We start from the raw sequence: 20,499 nt of genomic DNA, 5'->3' as shown, positions 1-20,499 counted from the left end.
CGTAAAAAGAACCTGACTGCACATTTCAAATCTCATTATTAATAAATTATTAGCCTCGCTGATTAATTTCTAAAATATATATATAATTTTAAATTTTCAAAATTACTCTTAAACTAAAAACCCCACGTCTCAAACTTTTTGAACCTCTTCAACAAAATCCTGAGAGGGCCTTACTGTTGAGAAACTAGTATTTTCAGTGTGAAATGAAGACTAATTGGGGAAGCCATCAATGACCCCATCCTCTTCTTCATGCGGACGCATCTATAAATTCTCCATCGTTGCTGCAAATCAGTATTAACTTAGATATAGTTATCATTTACGTACGCTATAATTTAGCTTAATTAGGCAACATGGTTAAAGAAACAGAGCACTACGCGAAGCTCGCCGTCGACTACCTCTTTTCCCATGGTGTCTACATCCTCCTCTTCCTTTTCCTCAGCTTCTTCCTTATCCAGGCGCCGGCGTCCGTCTCCTTGAACGATTTCCTAGGCTGGCTCGATTCGACCACCGCCGTGCTCGGCGGCTGCCTGCTCCTCTGCCTCCTCATCATCTACCTCCTGGCGCGGCCGCGGCCAGTGTATCTGATGGAGATCGCGTGCTACAAACCGAAGAAATCGACCCATGAGCTCATATCGTTGTCGGACTTAGCCGACGTGTTCTCTCCGGAGAACCTGGAGTTCCAGCGCAGGATCTTGGAGCGCTCCGGCCTCGGCCACGAGACGTACCTGCCGGAGACGGTGTTGCGCGCGCCGTCGTACAACCATCCGGTGGAGGCGCGGAAGGAGGCGAGCGCAGTGATGTTCGAGCCGGTGGAAGCGCTGCTGAAGAAGACGGGGCTGCGGCCGGAGGACGTCGACATTTTGATCGTGAACTGCGGGCTGTTCAACCCTGCGCCGTCGCTGTCGGCGATGGTGGTGAACCGGTTCAAGCTCCGGCACGACGTGATCACGTTCAGCCTCGGCGGGATGGGGTGCAGCGCTAGTCCGATTGCGATAGCGCTCGCCAGGGATCTCCTCCAGCTCAACCGGAATTCGTATGCCATCGTCATCAGCATCGAGAACACCGCCATGGGCGGCAGGTACGTAATGGAGATCGATAATCCTCCATCCTAACCTCGATCGAAGCCTTTCCGACATGCATCTACCGGAGATTTTCCATGTTTAAAGTAAAATTTTAAAAATGTTTCAATTTTTAAGAAAAAACATATTTTATTTATAATTTAATTTATTAATAATATTTTACTAGATATAACAATGGAGTCTTGTAGGTACGAGGGCAACGACCGGTCGATGCTGGTGTCCAACTGCTTGTTCAGGGTGGGCGGCGCTGCCGTGCTGCTGACCAACAAGCGCAGCGAGCGGCGGAGATCCAAGTACCAGCTTATGCACGTGGTGCGCACGCACACGGGCGCCGAGGACCAGAGCTTCATGGCGGCGGCTCAGGTGGTGGACGCCGACGGCAAGCTGGGCATCTCCCTCTCCAAGAACCTCATGGCGGTGGCCGCCGACGCGCTCCGCATCAACCTCACCACCCTCGGCCCCCTCATCCTGCCCGCCTCCGAGAAGCTCATCTACGTCGCCAAGTGGCTGGCAAAGAGGGTGATCATGAGTAACAAGGCCGCCGGCGAGACGAAGCCGTACGTGCCGGACTTCACGCGGGCGGTGGAGCACGTGTGCATCCACACGGGAGGCCGCGGGGTGGTGGAGGAGATGGGGCGGTGCCTGCGGCTGACGGAGTGGCACCTGGAGCCGTCGCGGATGACGCTGCACCGGTTCGGCAACACGTCGAGCAGCTCGGTGTGGTACGTGCTGGCGTACGCGGAGGCGAAGGGGCGGGTCCGCAAGGGCGACCGCGTGTGGCAGATCGCCCTGGGAGGCGGCTTCAAGTGCAACAGCGCTGTGTGGAGGGCGCTCCGGACGGTGAAGGCGGCGGCGGAGGACCCCGACCTCAACCCGTGGGCGGACGAGATCAGCAAGTTCCCGGTGCAAGTAGCCGTCTCGTCCAACGCCGACACCATGGGAATTCGCCTCGTTAAATTTGATTATTAATTAATGATTGATGCATGCCCTACGTACAATACAATTACGGCATGTCGCCGATCAAATAAATGTGCTTGCTTGTGTCTGTGTTGATGAATTTGTTATTAAGATGATGTAACTTTAATTGAAGATATTAAGGAAGACAATTCCTTATTATCATTTAATTTGGATGGGTCTTTTCAACATTATCTACCCACCACACAGTGGAAGCTTTTAGTATAGTTTACACATAAAATACTCTGTCATTTGTAATATAAAATACTAAAAAAAGAATATGAGAATTGCATTCAAGTATAATCAGGCCGCTCCGGACCAAGCTTCCAATTTGTGATGAAAGGGACTTCGGCCCTAACTCAGATTTAGGGAGATTTAAGAGGGTGTATTTAATGTTAGACTTTTAATTATTTTGAATGATTTTTGTGGATTTTAAAAGTCTAGATGTATTTAATTTAGATTTTTATAAACTCTATAGAAATCTAATGGTATTCAAATTGAATTTTTATAGAGTTTTAAAAAGTCATGTGGTATTCAAACTCGACTTTTTAAAATTCCATGAAAATCTTTTGGTATCCAAAATTTTAATAGATTTTCATGAATTCTTTTAGAATTCCTTGGATATAAATTTTAACCAATGAGAGCTCTCCAAAATACTTGGTACAAGTTTAAATATAAAATAAAAAGTCTTCTCCTCACCCTTTGAGATTTCTATAGACTTCAAATCATTTTAATTTTTTACGAATAAGTCCTTTCTCTTTCCGCTCCTCGATTTTGATTATTTCTTTGAGTCCCGTCCAGAGTCTACCAATACAATAGTATACAGTCCAACTTGACGCATATTCAACAAAGAATCTTCACCACCTTGATCAAATTTAACACTGTTCTCGATGTTATTCCTTCACCACCTTGATCACGTCGATGGTCTACCATAGAGATTACTTTACGGGTGTGTTACCCTCTGTTGCAAAACTCATGTTTTTTTTTTAACTTTATTATTATTATTATTTTGAATTTTATGCTTTTCTCTATTTTTTTATTTTTAAAGTTTACGTTTTTTTAAATTTATGTTTTTTTTAGTTTAGGTTTTTTTTTTAAGTTTTGACTTTACGTTTTTTTAGTTTAAGTTTTTTTAAAAGTTTATGTTTTTTTTCCTTACATTTTTTTTTTTAAGTTTACGATTTTTTTAGTTTATGTTTTTTTATTAGTTTACCATTTTTAAATTTTTTCTTTAATTTTTTAAAAAGTTTACGGTCTTTTTTAAAATAAAATTTTTATTATAAAAAGTTTGGTTTGTTCCGGATTGCATAATTTTCTTTACAAGGAGTGTTGTTCTGATGAATTTCTAGTTGAATCAGATAATGAAGCTTCATCATCCTTACCAGAATAAGTTCATGGTGTCGATTGCTTTGAACAACAGCGAGCAAATGTCAATGCATGGAGAGATACAATAGCAGATCGAATGTGGAGCGATGTTTATCATATTGGCAATAACGAAACGAATTTTTCTTTCTCATAAATCCACAAGTTTCCATGAAAAAGTTTATAAATGTCTGTAAAAGTCTTGCAAAAAAGTCTATAGAATTCTTTTCACAACTACGCGAGATTCTATATAAGTCAATAAAAATCAATCAACTCTATAAAAGTCTATCATTAAAAAAAAGTCAATGAAAGTCATTCAATCTCTTGATTGAATGTGACAAAAGTCTGGAAGCTTGGTCCGGAGCGGCCTGATTAGAGTTTCATCATTACCAACAGACTCGGAGTTCGATAGACTCAAGGGTCCATTTGGATAATCTCTTGGCCTAGATGATCAACTGTACTGACCTGAATGTTAACCCCTCCTTAGGGCATCTCCAATAGTTAGAGTTTTAAAAAAAAAAAATTATGATCTCAATATGTCACATTATGTCACATCAATATTCTAAAAACCTATTGAAATATCTCCAATAGTTAGAGGTTTAAATGATTTTTGTGTGCTCCATTTTATAATACGTAATTGCATGACTACATACATATTACATCAATTTTAACATAAAAAATAATAATTTTAAAATTTCACTAATGCTCTTTAATAACAAACTTCAAACCTTACATCCATAATGATTAAAAAAAATTTATTTAGTTTTTTTATTTTACAAATCTTTTTAAAAATCTTGCATTGAAGATGCTCTTAACTCTAACCATCATGTTAACCAATCTTTTAGACTTTCACTCAACTCCGAGGCTCCATTTTATTCGCCATGTGTGTATATATTTGAATACTATAAATAACACAATCGAATTCATCAATAAATCAAATATATTTTATATCTACTCATTTTAGTATTAGTTTTCATAACCATTAATTTAAATTTTATCTCTCCAATTAAATGTTAAATGATAAAACTATTATTGTTTTCTTTCCCCATACAACGCACATAGATTTTGCTAGCGTGCTCATAGAAAACAAACACTTGTGTCAGACCGCCTCTAGAAAACAACTAAAACTTTTATTGTGGCAACTACTTGAAAAATTATTAGTCCTTATGAAAATATTTCAACCCCTTTGAAATGAATAAACAAAAACAATGATCGGCTCTTATTAATTATTCTCCAACTACTTTGAAATGAATAAATGTATTTACTTTTCTTTTCTTTTCTCTAGATTTTAATACCTGTCTTATCCTGTCTGTTCCGATAAATTATAAAATATATTTTAATTAGAAAAAAAACTAATATCATTCATTCCAAACAGTAGTTCAATATGTCTGACCCATAATAGTATTATAATAGAATACTATTATGAAGGATATTTTTCTACTTATTAAAGTAAATAATCATGCAAACTACTTGTGCCAACTCGAAAGAAAAATATATTTTAATGTATTTATTGGAAGAGAAATTTGAATTGCATTCTTAATTTCTCGAATTAAATTCAGATCCAACTAGCTGGAAAAAGATTGTGTACTATCATTAAATATATATGTACTTTAAAATAATATACTTTTATGAAATTGATTGTCGATGTTACTAGGGAAAAAAAGGAATTTACCTATCTGCATCTGGGAAGACATGGGTTGAGTTCAGTGACGTGACGGATCCAGAAATTTAAATATGAAATGATGATTTTTACGTGAAATAAGAGATAATATCTTCTATTTTTATCGGGATTAATTTGATCTTGTCTGTATAGACAGTGCCCCAACCTCTCATATTGGGATGGTGGGACCCACACTTAAGTAGTGGGTCCCACCATCTCATTGTGAGAAGTTAGGGCACTGCCTGTACAAACAGGGTAAAATTTATCCTCCATCGATGAAATCTCATACTACTAGGGGTTCTATTACCGACAAGAGAAGATGACCGCTGATGCCGCCCCCCTGTATCCGTCCCTGATTGAGTTTCTAATCTTCTCCATGGATCAGTGCCAAGTAAAATGCCCCTATAATTTATCTAGATATCATTTTTTATTTTTAAAAAACATTTCCTAATGTCTCTTCTTAGTGTGCATATTCATTTTTTAAAAACTATATATTAACTTTAAAAAGCTGAAAATATCTAAATATAACATGATAATTATATAAATAACTGTTGTCTCACATTCACTTAGATATGGGCTTTATCAATTTATTAATGACACTTTATCTCGCTGCTGATTTCCAGCAACATTGTTCACAGGTCATAGTATCATGATAAAATATTTAGATTATCATCCAAATATTTATAATTCAAACCCCAATTATAATATATTTATAAAAAAAAATTCTTTAAATAAAAAATGTACCTAAAGAATGATGGACTTCTAAATTAATCATCGCATATGCTTCCTGATTTATTTTGATCATCAATAAAAAAAAATTTATATTAGACCGAATCAATTACTCCAAAAATAATTAATAAGACTAATTGAAATTATCTTTTCCAACGACATTAAATAGATTTTTTAAAAAAACATACCTGTCAGTAAAGTCCCAACCTACACTGACGTGTATCTTAACTATCCATAAAGACACTTTCCATTCAAAGTTCATCAATTCCAGACTGGTCCTGTAAAATCAAACACCTGGATTCCTGTAATTCAGTTAATGTTTTTTTCTCGGTAGGTCTCATAAGACGTTTGATTCTTTCCTATAAATAAGAATCGGAATAGAAATTATTATATTATGAAATAAAATAGATATGAATATGGATATCATTCTTAAAAATAATGTTTGGTTAGTTGCATATTTTCTATCGAAATAAATCAAAATTTTCTTTTTTACCCTCAAAGAAAAATAAGAGAAAAAATTAGATGTGAGAGAAAGATGAATGTGGAGAAAAATATGATAAAAGAGAATGATGAGAGAGAAAATATGATGAGAGAGAAAGTGTGATGAGAAAAAAAATGAAGAGAGAGAAAATGTGATGAGAGAAAATGAGAAAAGAGAGTGTGATACGAGAGAGCATGATGAGAGAAGATGAGAGAGAAAAGTATGATGGGAGAGGATGAAGAGAGAGAAAACGAGGAGAAAGAGTATGATAAGAGAGATTGAGGAGAGAGAAAGTATGATGAGAGAGAAAGTGTGATGAGAAAAAAAAAAGAACAGTGAGTGTGATGGGAGAGATTGAGGAGAGAGAAAGTATGATGAAAAAGAAAGTATGATGAGAGAGAAAGTGTGTTGAGAAAAAAAAGGAAGGAGTGTGACATGAGAGATTGAGGAGAACGAAAGTGTGATGAGAGCGAAAGTGTGATGAAAAAAAAAAAAAAAAAAAGAGTGTGATGGGAGAAATTGAGGAGAGGGAAAGTATGATGAGAGAGAAAGTATGATGAGAAAAAAAAGTAAGAGAGTACGATGAAAGAGATTGAGGAGAGAGAAAGTATGATGAGAGAGAGTGTAATGAGAAAAAAAAGAGTGTGATAGGAGAGATTAAGGAGAGAAAAAGTGTGTGATAAAATGATAAGAGAGAAAATATGGTGAGAGAAAACAAGGAGAGAGTAGTGATATGAAAGAATAAATAAATAAATAAATTTTGATATTTGATATTAAAGGGAAAAATTTTAGATTTAGGTCAAGGGTATTTTTGGAATGAGGGAATATTTTGATTGATGAAAATGGGATAATGACTCATTGAAGGGGAGGTACATGGGAGTGAATTATTACCAAATTTCAAGGATTCATTCCCTTATTTGTATTCCTATTATTATAATCCAAACATTAACAATGACAATCAATTATTCTCATTCTCATTCCCCACTCCTATTCCCCTAAACCAAACGTCCCCTCAATAGTCCGGCTAGAAAATGAATGTAAGATGTTTAATTAATAAATATTATTTTAAAAATATAATTAATCATTAATAAATTAGGAAAATAAATGAGAAAGGATTTAATTTGACTTATAATCTTAAAAATTAGGAAAGCGTTTATTCTAATTGGACATATTCTAGTCACTTAGCTCATTCAGATGGATTGAATCGTTTCAGATAAAATTTGATCAAAATAAAAAAATTTACTATTTTATTAAGAATATGTATCCTTATTAATTAATTTTTATGAATTTCATAATGAAATTACGTTAATATCCTTTTTTTCTTCTCATACTAAATTTTTTTTTAAAACTTATTGATAATTTTTTTAAATTATTTTTTATATAAAAAATATACCCTGTCGAAATTCTTTTTAATCTCATATCTTAAGATTAACAGCACCACGAAGAAAATTCTATAAATACCTTGGGTCAATAATATTAAAAAGCATACATTTCTCCGTCTTTTGGTTAAGATCAAGTGTATTATTTGTTCTTATCGGTTTAATATCTAATAAAAAAATTAAATTAATTTTTATGAGAGAGAGTCTGTTACAATAGTTTGCTGCTAGAGTTCTTAAACGTCACTCTTATGTTGTACTACAACATGGGTCTAACGAACCCTTACCAAGTCCAATTTATGGGCATAGAGCACTAATTTACATATATTTATATATTATATTACCAATGCAAATGCGCATAATGACTAGTATTATAAAAAAATCTCAACTCGAATCCGACTCAAATCTAATCCGAAAATTCTAAACTCAAATTCAAATAACCAGACCCACCGGAATAACTTGCTCGACTCGAAAAAAAATCATTTTTATTATTATTTTCCTATAATTTTTTTACTTTTATCTTAATATTTCATCATTATTATACTAACATCCTACTATTACATACATCTTAATTTTCAAAATAAATTTTAATTTAACCTCAAAAACAAAATCTTAAATCCTAAATTCAGGTCAACCCGGGTCAATCTGAACCTAAACCAACCCAAAAACCTAAACCCAATCCGAACCTGAAAACCCCTAATCCTAATTTGATATTTTTCGAATCGACTCGGATCGGATTGACGGATTGGGTTCATCTTGGGCACCCGTACTCCAACCCCACATTTCGCCTATCAAATAAATTCAAAAAGTATGGCAACTCCTGATGTAATGTCCCAGCTTCACCCGTAGTTCAATCGCAATAGATGTGTCCGGCATAAAAATATTGAATCCTAATTACTTAAAAAAATACACCATCGCTCGTACTACCGCACCAAGCCCAGGGGCCCAATTCATTTAGGTATAAACCAATTCATTTAATTTAGACCCTAAGGTGAGATGCCAATATAGTGTTGTTTAATCAAACTGCAGAATTCCTGTGTATCAACAATTCACCCTTCTCTTCCCTCAATAATTTAACTGCTACTTTTCCTGGATCACGTTGTAGCTTTGTAGTTGTTGGCGACCTTGCTTCTGCTTTAATAATTATCGACTCCTTAACCTTCTTTCGTTATAAGATCGTTACTCTGATTCCTGAAATTTCAGAGGATGGAATCTTCTCATAGGGTGAGTATAAACTCTAGCCCAAGCCTAAATACTGTATAGCTATTTTATAAGGTAGTAATCATCATACTAAAAAAAAGACTGAGAAGGAGATACTAAATAAAGAAATGTCAACTTCATTTGGCAACTCAGCAATATAAACACTATTAAAAGCTCCAAAATGAAGCTATTTGCAGTAATTGAAAATTTTTCCTATTTGCAGCAATTCTGACATGTATAGTTCCTTTTGTTTTCTTATTTTCTGCAAAGATTATAATGTTAAGTGCTAACCATTGTTAAAATAATCAATAAATTTGTTAATTGTTAAATGACCAAGAGGTCAGACAGGTTTGTCCTAAGAATTTTCTTTTATCCTGTAAGTAGATAAATCTACAGCATCTCCTTTTGTTTAAAACCTGTTTTAGCTCTTTACTATCCCTTTCTTATCCTTTTAACTCCTTAAACTCAATCAATTTGTTTATCAGTAAATTTCTTTCATAATTAATCTAATGGATTAGATCATGTCATGACCTGAATAAATCACTTCATAAGGAAACTGGAGGCCTAACTTGATAGCCTTAATCATGTGGCTTAGATACTCGAGCTTCCAGTCAATTAACAAAGAAAAATCATATGCATTATGAACAAATGTATTATTTCACAACTAAAAATATGAGACTAAGTGGAGAGTGGAGTCTGATAATAATGAATTCCAACTTATCAACTTATGGCTTCATAAATTTAGTCAATGCCCTAGTTTAAATCACTGCAGAATCTAATGGGTGGCTCCACTACAGAGGTTCAATTCCCATAAATCCTCTTGTTAGTTAGCATTTGTGATTTGTATATTTACAGATTTTGGTATGATTATGTGAATTTTGAGTAGATGCTGTATGAAGCTAAGTGGAATTGATCGACTCTTAGATCATTCTAATTTAACAGTAAAGTCTCTAATTGAACATAGATCATCAAATAACACAAAAAATAACTTAACCAAAATGAGCATAGTTATCATTGGATAAACATATCTAATTAGACTGTTTAATGACTTGGCACTCTTACATGCACTTGTTAGTAATATTTGCAACAAGGAACGGTTATATGTAAAATTGTGTCACAAAAATCCCAGATAGAGAAAACAACAAAAATAAAATAAACTCGTAGGAAAGGAAACCAATTACTAGCATAAAATACTATTTTATTTTGTTTCTAGAGTGCCTTAAATACTGTTTTATTTCCCTTTTTACTCATGCTAACTTACTGCATATATTATGTCTTGTTCATGTCTTAATGTAACTGGATCTCACCCTATTTTTTTCACTCATTCAGGCAATTATAATTCACAATTCATAGATTTTTTCTTCTTTATCGGCAAACAACTAACTGATGTACCATCAACATGTTATTTTCGTGCAACATCCAGTAGTATCATAGTCTTAGTTTGCTACTTCGCTGTGTTTCTATGTCAGTCATCATTTTCCCCTTGTTCTTGTTGTCAGTTCTCATCCCTTCATTTCTCCTCTGTCTTCCCTCCACAAGCGTTTCTTGACAATTTTTGTTGTGTCATGTTATTGTGTCAAAAGCAGCTTGTGTCACTCGGGTCCTTCTAAAAACGTTTGGTCCTTATCTAGTGCAAATGTGGTTTCAGGACTTTCCTAAATGGGTTCAATTGTAGATTGGCTACCATCGATTCCATTTGAAGTACTTGTCTTTTAACCATGTAAAATATATATTGAATGACAGTAATGAGGTCAAATTCTTAATTTTTACAATGAAGATTAAATAAGATAAGTCAAAAGTATTATCATCGCATTAACAAACCTTTCTAAGCAAGAGTAACTGAACAATGATGAAAAAGATCCGAGTCACTTTGAAAGAGACTCCAACAAGGATTTTTTTTTTTTTTTTTTTTTTGCCTTTTATCAGCATAGAGAGCTCCAGTTACAATGATTATTTTGTCAACTTGTTCTAATTGAAAGACACAGATGTGCCATATCAACAGCCTGAACTTAAACTCTTCTCTTTGAAAGACAAAACAGTTACGATGTTTAGCTATTTTTAAGTTTTTGTTCTTCCTTTCTGTTGGTTCAATTCTCTTTTATTGTTTTTAAGATTTCAATGTTTTCACATCTTTCACAACACTACTTTCCATTTCAAACCTATTAAACCTATGGTGATGTTCCATGTACTATTATCCTAGAAATCATTCTACTGTAGTCAAAAACTTCATTGGCGTAATCAGTTCACCTATAATTGTTGCATCAAAAACCAAAAACACACGCACACAAAAAGGGGGAAAAAGAGAGTAGGAAACAACAGCAATGCGATCAAAGGGTAGATACCATGGAACAAATCTCTAACATTGCAATACTAGTTGTTCAAGGCTAATAGTTTCTTCACAAATTAAAATTGGCACATGTTGTCTTGCAACTAGTATATAAAAACCTGCAGCATTCGACAAGTAACTGGAAACAAAGAATTAATGTACAAACTTACATGAAATCTACACATAGTGCGTGGTAGAGTCATCTCCGTTCTTTCCATTGTCTCCAACCAATGTTTCAGGTGACTCTTGTTGCTCTTGTTGCTGTGGCTGCATCACTTGATGTTGCATTCCCCCAATTCCACCATCAGAACCACCTGCTCCTCCTCCAAGGAATTGGCAAATAATCCTCACCAAGATGGCAATCATTTGCATCTGAGCTTGAAAAGCATCGGCTTGCATTTGCATAGCCTGTTTCTCGTGCTCCATCTGCATCACCAGGATCCTTTCTCTCCACTCCATATCCTCTACTTCCCTCCTCTCCTCCCTTAGCCTCCTCTTTCTCCATTGCAGCCTCCTGTCCTCCTCCTCGTCCATCTCCCTCTGGTGCACAAATGCCCTTTTTTGCAGTTCCCTCTCCAGATACTCCTCCTCTCTCACCAATTCTTTTTCGCGTCTCCTTTCCTCCCTCCTCATTGCAATCTCACCAATCTCTACCATCTTGGAACTAAAAAATTCCACTTTTTTCCTGCGGAAGTGGCTAGGATCTTTGCTTGGCAATTCTAACCCTAATTCCTCTGATTCTTCCCCTTGATCTACAGTTGTTGCAATACCCCTTTCGTCTTTCTCCATCAATTCTTGGTCGGAGTAAGAGAAGTCATCCAACAACTGGACCCCATCGTCCTCCTCAACGTCATCATATCCATCGTCTTCTTCGTTTATGCTATCATCGTCGAAGCGATTCTCGTCGAGAGGAGCGGTTTCGAGGGAGGGGCGGTGGAGGGGATCGTGATGGTCGCCAAAGACCTGCTTGTAGATGATGAAGTTGGGCCATAGATGGAGGGCGTGCTCGTCGTGAAGGTTGGTGGGGAGGGAGTGGATCTTGCGCTTGACGTGGAGGAACTGGTGGCGCATGTTGTGGATCTTGACTGAGATGTCGCGCCAGGACCAGAGGAAGGGGAAGGCGTTGGGGTCGCGGAGGTTGTGAGCGGCGTTCACCCGGTCGGCGATCGGCTGGAACTTCTTCTCCCGCGTGCGGAGCCGAGCGACGAGGAGAGCGCCCAGGGACGAGCGAGCCGCCGGCGATAGAAGGGCCGCATACTCCCGAATAAGCGTCGCCTCTTCCTCCGCCCTCCACTTCTTCCGCTTCATCACCGGCGGCGGGCAGCGACTGCTTAGATCAGCAGGTCGACCGCCGGGAGAGAACACTACTGGCAGCGTCGGTTACCGGTTTAGTGTGGGGAAAGAAAACACAAAAAAAATAATAATAATAAATACCGACAGGTGTACGCATCAAAGGGTTAATTCGATTCTGTCTGTATAGACAGTGTCCTAACATCTCACAATGAGAGGGTGAGACTCACTACTTAAGTGTAGGTCCCACCATCTCAATGTGAGAGGTTGAGACATTGTCTGTACAGGCCGGGTGAAATTTACCGCATCAAAGAGGATCATAGTGATTCGCAGAATCGTAATTCTACGTTAAAAATCCTTAAAAAATTAATAATTAAAAAAATATTTAAAATATTTATTTACACATTAAATATATAATCATAAAATAGATATATAAATTTAAATTAACTAATAATTTAACTATCGAACTGTAATAATATTTATATTTTCATATTATAAAATTTAAAAAATATAAAATTTTTATTAATACAATAATAATAACACATTCAATAATCCAATTTAAAGACTAATAAAGGACATAACGTACATAACAGATGTTATTAAATAGTTTGATTCAAATATGAATGTCAGAAATAATCTTTTAAAAATTGATTGATATCACACAATACTAGACAATAGGCATTAAAAAATTCATCATTTTAGAAAAAAAAATGGCAGAATATTATTGATCAAAAACTAATTCAAAAATAATTAAACATATGTTTAAATAATTTAAAACCCTAACAAGACGAAAAAAATATAATAAAAAGATAACATCTTCTGAACCTCCGAAAAGAATTTAAATGATATTTTTTGGATTTAAAATAGGATAGTTAAGGATAAACTTTAAAATTTATTAAAGACCTTTGAACAAAATTTGATTTTATATATTATAAATCCCGTAGTTCAATCCGAGTCAAAAATTATGACATCTCAAAATTTCCACATATTCTGCTCTAATCCAATTACAATCCTATTGATTCTGTTCCGATCTTGTTACGTTCCTACTGTAAAAATCGATTCTACACGATCCTGGCTCAATTTATGCTTCTGGATCATAGAATCGTATGATCAAAATTGATTCTGCATGATCCTAACTCAATTTATGCTTCTGGATCATAGGATTGTACGATCTTATGATCCAAGATCACAATTTTACAAAGATGGCACTAGACTGACTACTCTTAAGTAATCACCAATCAAAAGTCTCTCTCTTTACATAATTTTATTAAATATTTAAATAAATATTAATTAACTTTATAAATTATCTTAACCCTTTTAAATTCTATATCTTGTAGAATTAATTCTCTTTAAAATTAATCTCTCATAAATAAATGCAATATTAATCTATATAATATTGTATCAACTATAATCTAATATTTCTTTCTAATAATTTAACAATTCTTTATTTTTAAATACTTAACATACTGTTAAATTAATTTTTTGTATTAAATTTACACAACAATAATCAAGCCTTTTCTCACTAGGTAGATCGATTTTGTATTAAATTTACATAGCCGTTAATTTCTTAAACACTTTAGCCACTTAATTGCTCTAAAAATACTATACAAATAATGCATACAATATTTTAGTTTAAAATAAATACTGAAAATATTAATACCTGCAGATTGACAAAACTCGGTTATGACTAAAAAGAATAATCACATAATAAAATTAAACCTAGTTATTGTAATATCTAAAATCAATATGATACTATAATTAATGATCATATCTGAAAATGATGGAGATGACGTATTGGATAGATGACTCTATTATTGACTGAAAGAAGACTTTGTGATGAAGAAGAGATGACACCTGACACTCCTTCCTGGCAATCCTTCTTGCGCACACCGCAAAGAGAGCAAAAGAGAGTGTTAGAGCAAGAATCGAGGGGGTCTCAGGCGCAGACACTCTAAGGCTCAAGTCAGTACAATAGCCCAACGAAAAGTGGAGAAGAAGATGAACAATAGATTTATGCATTTTCTTACCTTGTAAAGTGTACCTGCCAACGAAGATGACTCCTTTTTATACTAACCCTCAGAACTCCTATAATTATGAGGTGTTAGAGAATATCTGATGTCATAATATGTCAAGTAATGGAATATGTACAACCACCCTTCAAGGAAGTTTATGTTTTATACACATGAGTCGTCTTTTGTAACCCTCGTATTAATGAAGCGGCTAAGAATGTCATACATCAAAATATGTTAAGTAACATCAGGCAATGGAAGCTTGACAAACATCCTCAGAGAAAGATTCTATTTCCTGTATATGCCTTAGTGGCGGAATATTCTCTGTCAAGTAGTTATTATTCTCTGACAAGTTATTGTAAATTATTGACAATGTTATCTCTTGGAGGTAGTCCGACTGGCCTGGAGGCCGACCGATTGTATATTGGGAGACTAATAAGAGAAGTGGGGAACAAAGCCCTTTAAGTCCAACCTACTCTTTGGCCCACCATCCATATGCTGAGAGTTGTCTTAACGCTGAGAGATGGGGAACTATGCCCTATAAGTCCGATTGGCCCTCTGGCCGACTAGCTATATGTTGGGAGTTATATTGTAGAATCGTGAAGTTAGGCTCCACATGCCCGACCATTTTAGGAGTCGATCGAGTTTATTTTGTGTGTATTGGCACTGAGTGGGGCGTTGAGGCCCTTAAGTCCAACCTGAGGAAGGTTTCGTTTTATGCACATGAGCCATCTTTTTTAACCCTTGTATTAATGAGGCAGCTAAGAATACCAGATGTCAGAATATGTTAAGTAACGTCAAACAATGGAAGCTACATGGACACCCTCATAGGAACGTTCTTTTTTCTTTATATGCCTTGGTGGCGGAATATTATTTGTTAAGTAGCTGTTATTCTCTGACAGATTATTGTGATTCCCTGATAATGTTGTCTCTTGCAAGCAATCAGATCGGCCTGAAGGTCAGTCGCCTGTATGCTGGGAGACTGACAAGAGAAGTGGGGAACAAAGCCCCTTAAGTTTGACTGCCTCTTTGACCGACCGTTCATATGCTGAGAGTTATCTTAACGTTGAGAGATGGGGAACTATGTCCTATAAGTCCGACCAACCTTCTAGCCGACTCGTCATATGTTGGGAGTTGTATTATAGAATAAGGGAGTTGGGCCCATATGCTAGACCATTATAGGAGTCGACCAAGTTTATTTTGTATGTATTGCCATTGAGTGGAACGCTAAGACCCTTAAATCTGACTAGCACTTTAGGTCGACCGGTCGTATACTGAGATTTGTATCGTAAGAATGGAAAGCTAAATCCTTTAAGTCCGACTAGATATAAGACTGACCAACCGTATGTTAAGGGACTTGCCCATCAGTTATAAGGTGTTGCACCCCGTGACCCCGGTAGAATTAAAGTTCGTCCAAATTTATATTAGGAGTCTCACTTAGAGATGATTCATCTGAATATGTATACCCTTATTTTAATTAACACATCATTTTAATTTTAACTATCACATCATTTTTATCATGAATTTTATATTATTTTTAAGTTCACTCACAGTGCACCGTATCCAATAATAATTAACAAACATTATTTAATTACTTGTCTAATATCTAAAAAATAATTACCTTACAACCTGCAATTCGATGCAGAGCTCGAGGTTTTAACTGAAGGAGGTGAATCCTTCAAAACGAAGCGTATAACTAGGAACAGACAAGATTGGAAGTGAAGGCGAAGCTGCTGCATGGCACTGCAGCGAGGGCAGGTCATATGGAGCCATGTTACTCCTATTGCAGAGGTAGAGAAGGGGACGTGCATGGTTTGGGGATGAGGTTCTCTTGGGAGAAGAGAGGACAGAGAGAGCAGGGCATGGCTTATTCTGACTCTCACCTTGTGATAGCACACAATCATGGCAACCAGGCAAACTCACATTATTTTCCTCCTGAATTCACTGGAATTAGTAGGTCAAGACTCAAGATAATTAGGGCAAAAAACAGTGGTAAACAAAGGAGAACTATGGGACAAGGCAATGGTGGAGCATCTTTTGTTTTATATTTTCTGTCTAAATTTTCAGCTAAAACTGTGGAATCAGCTCACATGCATGCCAGTTCCTGGATTAATTAGCACATGATGGCTGAGAGCAGAGCACGTGAAACTCCTAATTGCTTCTTTGAGCTGTGAGTCCAAACAGACAGAACTTATCTGGCTTTGAAATATACAAGTCACCAGAATAAGCTCAATTTCTAAAGTTAATTTCTAAAGTTTTTCCTTCCTCATAACCAAAATGGTCTTTCATATATAGGTCTGAATGTCCTTTGCCATGGAGCTGAGTTGGTCTGAGCTGGTCTTTTTTGGTCCACCTTACTCAGAACTAGGATGAAGTCCCTTTACATAAATTTATCTAGATCTGCCTGGATAGTAAGTATAGATCTGTTACAATTTTCCTCATTATCAGATATCACTGTTTCGTGTAGTGGTGAAAAGAAACTTCATCCAAGTTTTATCTCACCTTATCCTCTGTTTTATTTTCAAGCCATGTGACTGGTGCAGTGTCCAACATATCTTCAAACATTATAGAACCCTGCCTTAACTTTTGTTAAGCTTTTGATCAGTAGCTTTTGATGCCTTGTGCTCTCGATCAGGTAGCACATTAACTACTGTTAAAGAATTTCCATGTGGTCTGTTCAGTTATTGTCAGAGATTTGGGCTTTAAGCTTAAGTTTACCCCTGGCACAGCAAGAACACAGTACGGTGCATATAATGAGGCCAGACTCATGCACCTTGTGAAGTTGTTGCTTTAACAGTTTTACTTAGTGAGTTTGTGTGATGAATAACCAGTAGTCACAGATTCCTTGCTCTATGCTGTTCTTGTTTAGATCAAGTGGCATTTGGGGTATAGAAAACAGAGCTGACTCATGTTTTTCTGGACAAGCATTGAAAGTCGACCCCTCTCCTGACCACCTGCTACAAATAATTCACTGATCTATCCTCTCTTTGCCTTGCTCCTCTCTCTCTCTCTCTCTCTCTCTCTCTCTCCTCATCTTCCTCTCTTTTGCAGTCTCGGCAATCAAAATGCTTCCTCTGCTTCCATATTTCTTGCTTCTGTGTATTTCTTCTCAGCTAGCTGCAGCTCTCAAGGATGGTAAGATTTCAAAGCTCACTACTACTACTTCTTCTTCTTCTTCTTCTTCTTTTTTGTATTTCCTTTCAATTTTCTTCGGGGGTAAATTATGAAGGTATTGAATGAAATGGTGATAATGACTCCTTAGTGGTCTGGAAATCAGATTGAAAACACTATTAACAGAATCAGGCTGCTTCGATTAGATTTAAGTCATATGAGATAGCTTTAGTTTGACTGAAGCTTTCTCCTGTCAGATTCTGCTTCATTTATTCTATTAAAATTACATAATTTTCATAGGGAATCCTAATTTTGTCCCCCTTTTTTTTTTTTTTCTAAATAACACACACAGTTTAAGAATTCTGAAACATGGTCACCTTCTCTCACCAAACAGGGCAAACTTCTCCTTTTTTTTTTATTCATATATCTCTATTTCATCGATTAAGGCTAGATTTAAGTTCCTGATTATTCAGATCTGGTCATAATTTATGATTTAGAAATATTTTAGTTGGTTAAATCATCAACTAGGATTAGATCTGCGTTCCTGATAATATAGATTCTGTCATAGTTTATATTTGTTCATCAACTAGTTGGTTATTCATATATCTCTATTTAGAAGTAGTGTTTTAGTTCGTGATAATTCACATTTGTTCATAATTTATGATTTAAGTGTTATAATTTATACTTCAAATATAAATTCAGCCAATATATGCATTTGTATGAGCCTTATATTTATCATTCGAAGTTAGAGAGGACCATGAAATTTACCTTTCTTTAACCATTTTTTATAATTAAAATGCATATTTTCATTGTAAATTTATCAAAAACTAAATACATTCAAGTATATTTTTCTAAAAATTTATTTTACTCTTATTATCTTATATGTTTTTTTAACCAAAACACAATTCTATGAGGTTGTTAAATGCACACCTAAAAAAAGGGTGAACCAATAATGCCATATAAAAATACAAGGACAACATGACACTATTTATGAAAAATGTAAGAATAAAATGATAATAACTAAATTCCAGTGGATATTTTAAAAACCAATTAAAGCCTGAGAAATAAAGTGAAAAACTTTAGTATTATTATTATTATTGAATTTTTTTGATGAACTTGTTGTCTAGTTCATCTGAGTCATCAGTATCTGTTTGGTTTACCATACAAAATCCATATGAAGAATCGTAAAACATATAAAGGATCTCTAACGAACTATCAAATTTACTTGTTCAAATTGAAGCATTTTGAGTCAAAATTGTTAATCGCGAGCAGGATTGCTGCCGAATGGGAACTTCGAGCAGGGGCCGCGGCGATCGGCACTGCGGGGCACGCAGGTGATCGGGCACGAAGCGATCCCGCAATGGCAGACGGCGGGATTCGTGGAATACATCCAGTGGGGGCAGAAGCAGGGGGACATGCTGCTGGTGGTGCCGGAGGGCTCCTTCGCCATCCGGCTCGGCAACGACGCCTCCATCAAGCAGCGGGTCCGCCTCACCGAGGGCGTCCGCTACTCCCTCACCTTCAGCGCCGCCCGCACCTGCGCCCAGGAGGAGCGCCTCAACGTCTCTGCCTCCCCTGAGTTCGGCGTCCTCCCCATGCAGACCATGTACAGCAGCAACGGCTGGGATTCCTACTCCTGGGCCTTCCTCGCCAAGTCCGCCGCCGTCGACCTCGTCATCCACAACCCCGGCGTCTCCGAGGACCCCGCCTGCGGCCCCCTCATCGACTCCGTCGCCATTCGCCAGCTCTTCCCGCCCCGCAGAACCAACAGTAAGACTTAATTACTTTACTAAACGCGACTCGCGCGCGCTGCTTGTTCGATCTAATGCCTCCCCCGCCGGCAGCGAACCTGTTTAAGAACGGGGACTTCGAGGAAGGACCCTACATCATCCCCAACACGACGTGGGGCGTCCTCGTGCCGCCGCAGATCGAGGACGACCACTCGCCGCTCCCGGGGTGGATGGTGGAGTCGCTCAAGGCCGTGCGTTACATCGACGCGGAGCACTTCGCGGTGCCGCGCGGGCGGCGCGCGGTGGAGCTTCTGGCGGGGAAGGAGTCGGCCATCGCGCAGGTGGTGCGCACGGTGCCCGGCCGTCGCTACGCGCTCACCTTCGCCGTGGGCGATGCCGGAAACGCCTGCGCGGGGTCGCTGATGGTGGAGGCCTTCGCCGGGGGGCAGACGGTGAAGGTGGCGTACGAATCGAAGGGGAAGGGCGGATGGAAGCGCGCAATGCTACGGTTCGAGGCCGCCAAGCCGCGCACACGCGTCGTCTTCTGGAGCTCCAACTACGTCACGCGCAGCGACGACCTCAGCTCCCTCTGCGGGCCCGTCGTCGACGACGTGGCGCTCGTCAGCATCCGCAACCCGAAGCGGGCGTGAGCACCGCACCGCTATCAATCACGTGCCGTCCCGTGAAAATTGAAGACTTAAAAATACAGATCGGCGGCGCAACGGTGCCGGTCACGTGAGCTAAACTATTATCAGATCTTTGTTATGCTTTGCTAGATTTTGTTTTTTTTCGCTCTAAATATTATCATCAATGTATGAGATTTTAGATCTTTTCACTTCTTCGTCACTGTATTCTGTTCCCTGTGCAATATTTCCGTTGCAATAAAATCATATAAAGTCTAGTCTTCATCGTATTAGTGGATTAACTTTGAAAGCTACAATCTGCAGCACAGTTGAATCGCCTCACTCACAGTGGCATGCAGACTTTTTTGCCGTAGGCAGCATTTCAGCAACCAGAATAAAGAGGCAGTGCTTTCTTTGGGCGGCCCAACTTTTTGAAGCCTTTCCCCCTTGAGTGGTCCTCTCTCTACTTGTCTTCTTGCGCCAGAAAAACAAATTCTCATCTCCCCCCTCAATTTCTGCAACCTCCTTTCTTACTCCATTCCATTCCATTGCCTCCTGTGCAAAGTTAA

General features: G+C 37.5%; 3 protein-coding genes and 1 pseudogene across 3 annotated transcripts; 3 read left to right on the top strand and 1 right to left on the bottom strand.

The window, feature by feature from the left end:
* The first annotated feature begins 289 nt into the window (after nt 1-289).
* On the top strand, nt 290-2,227 carry LOC121988863 (3-ketoacyl-CoA synthase 20-like). The gene is made up of 2 exons (XM_042542556.1): nt 290-1,078; nt 1,268-2,227. Exons 1-2 carry the CDS (start codon nt 351-353, stop codon nt 2,046-2,048), a joined length of 1,509 nt encoding a protein of 502 aa, XP_042398490.1. The 5' UTR covers nt 290-350; the 3' UTR covers nt 2,049-2,227.
* Nucleotides 2,228-7,750: 5,523 nt separating this feature from the next.
* On the top strand, nt 7,751-7,927 carry LOC121993496 (annotated as a pseudogene).
* A 635-nt stretch (nt 7,928-8,562) lies between these two features.
* LOC121988862 (stress response protein NST1-like) lies at nt 8,563-12,585 on the bottom strand. Its single transcript, XM_042542555.1, has 2 exons — nt 11,338-12,585; nt 8,563-8,832 (listed from the first exon to the last, which is right to left on the bottom strand). Exon 1 carries the CDS (start codon nt 12,473-12,475, stop codon nt 11,345-11,347), a length of 1,131 nt encoding a protein of 376 aa, XP_042398489.1. The 5' UTR covers nt 12,476-12,585; the 3' UTR covers nt 8,563-8,832; nt 11,338-11,344.
* A 4,759-nt stretch (nt 12,586-17,344) lies between these two features.
* Nucleotides 17,345-20,223, top strand: LOC121988861. Its single transcript, XM_042542554.1, has 3 exons — nt 17,345-17,601; nt 18,850-19,347; nt 19,422-20,223. The coding sequence occupies exons 1-3, from the start codon at nt 17,532-17,534 to the stop codon at nt 19,955-19,957; spliced, it is 1,104 nt and encodes a 367-aa protein (XP_042398488.1). The 5' UTR covers nt 17,345-17,531; the 3' UTR covers nt 19,958-20,223.
* Nucleotides 20,224-20,499: the final 276 nt, after the last annotated feature.

This window comes from Zingiber officinale, chromosome 6B (assembly GCF_018446385.1).
Source record: "Zingiber officinale cultivar Zhangliang chromosome 6B, Zo_v1.1, whole genome shotgun sequence".
NCBI lineage: Eukaryota > Viridiplantae > Streptophyta > Magnoliopsida > Zingiberales > Zingiberaceae > Zingiber > Zingiber officinale.
The sequence above is the reverse complement of the archived record's forward strand: the minus strand, read 5'-3'. Positions and strand labels throughout refer to the sequence as shown.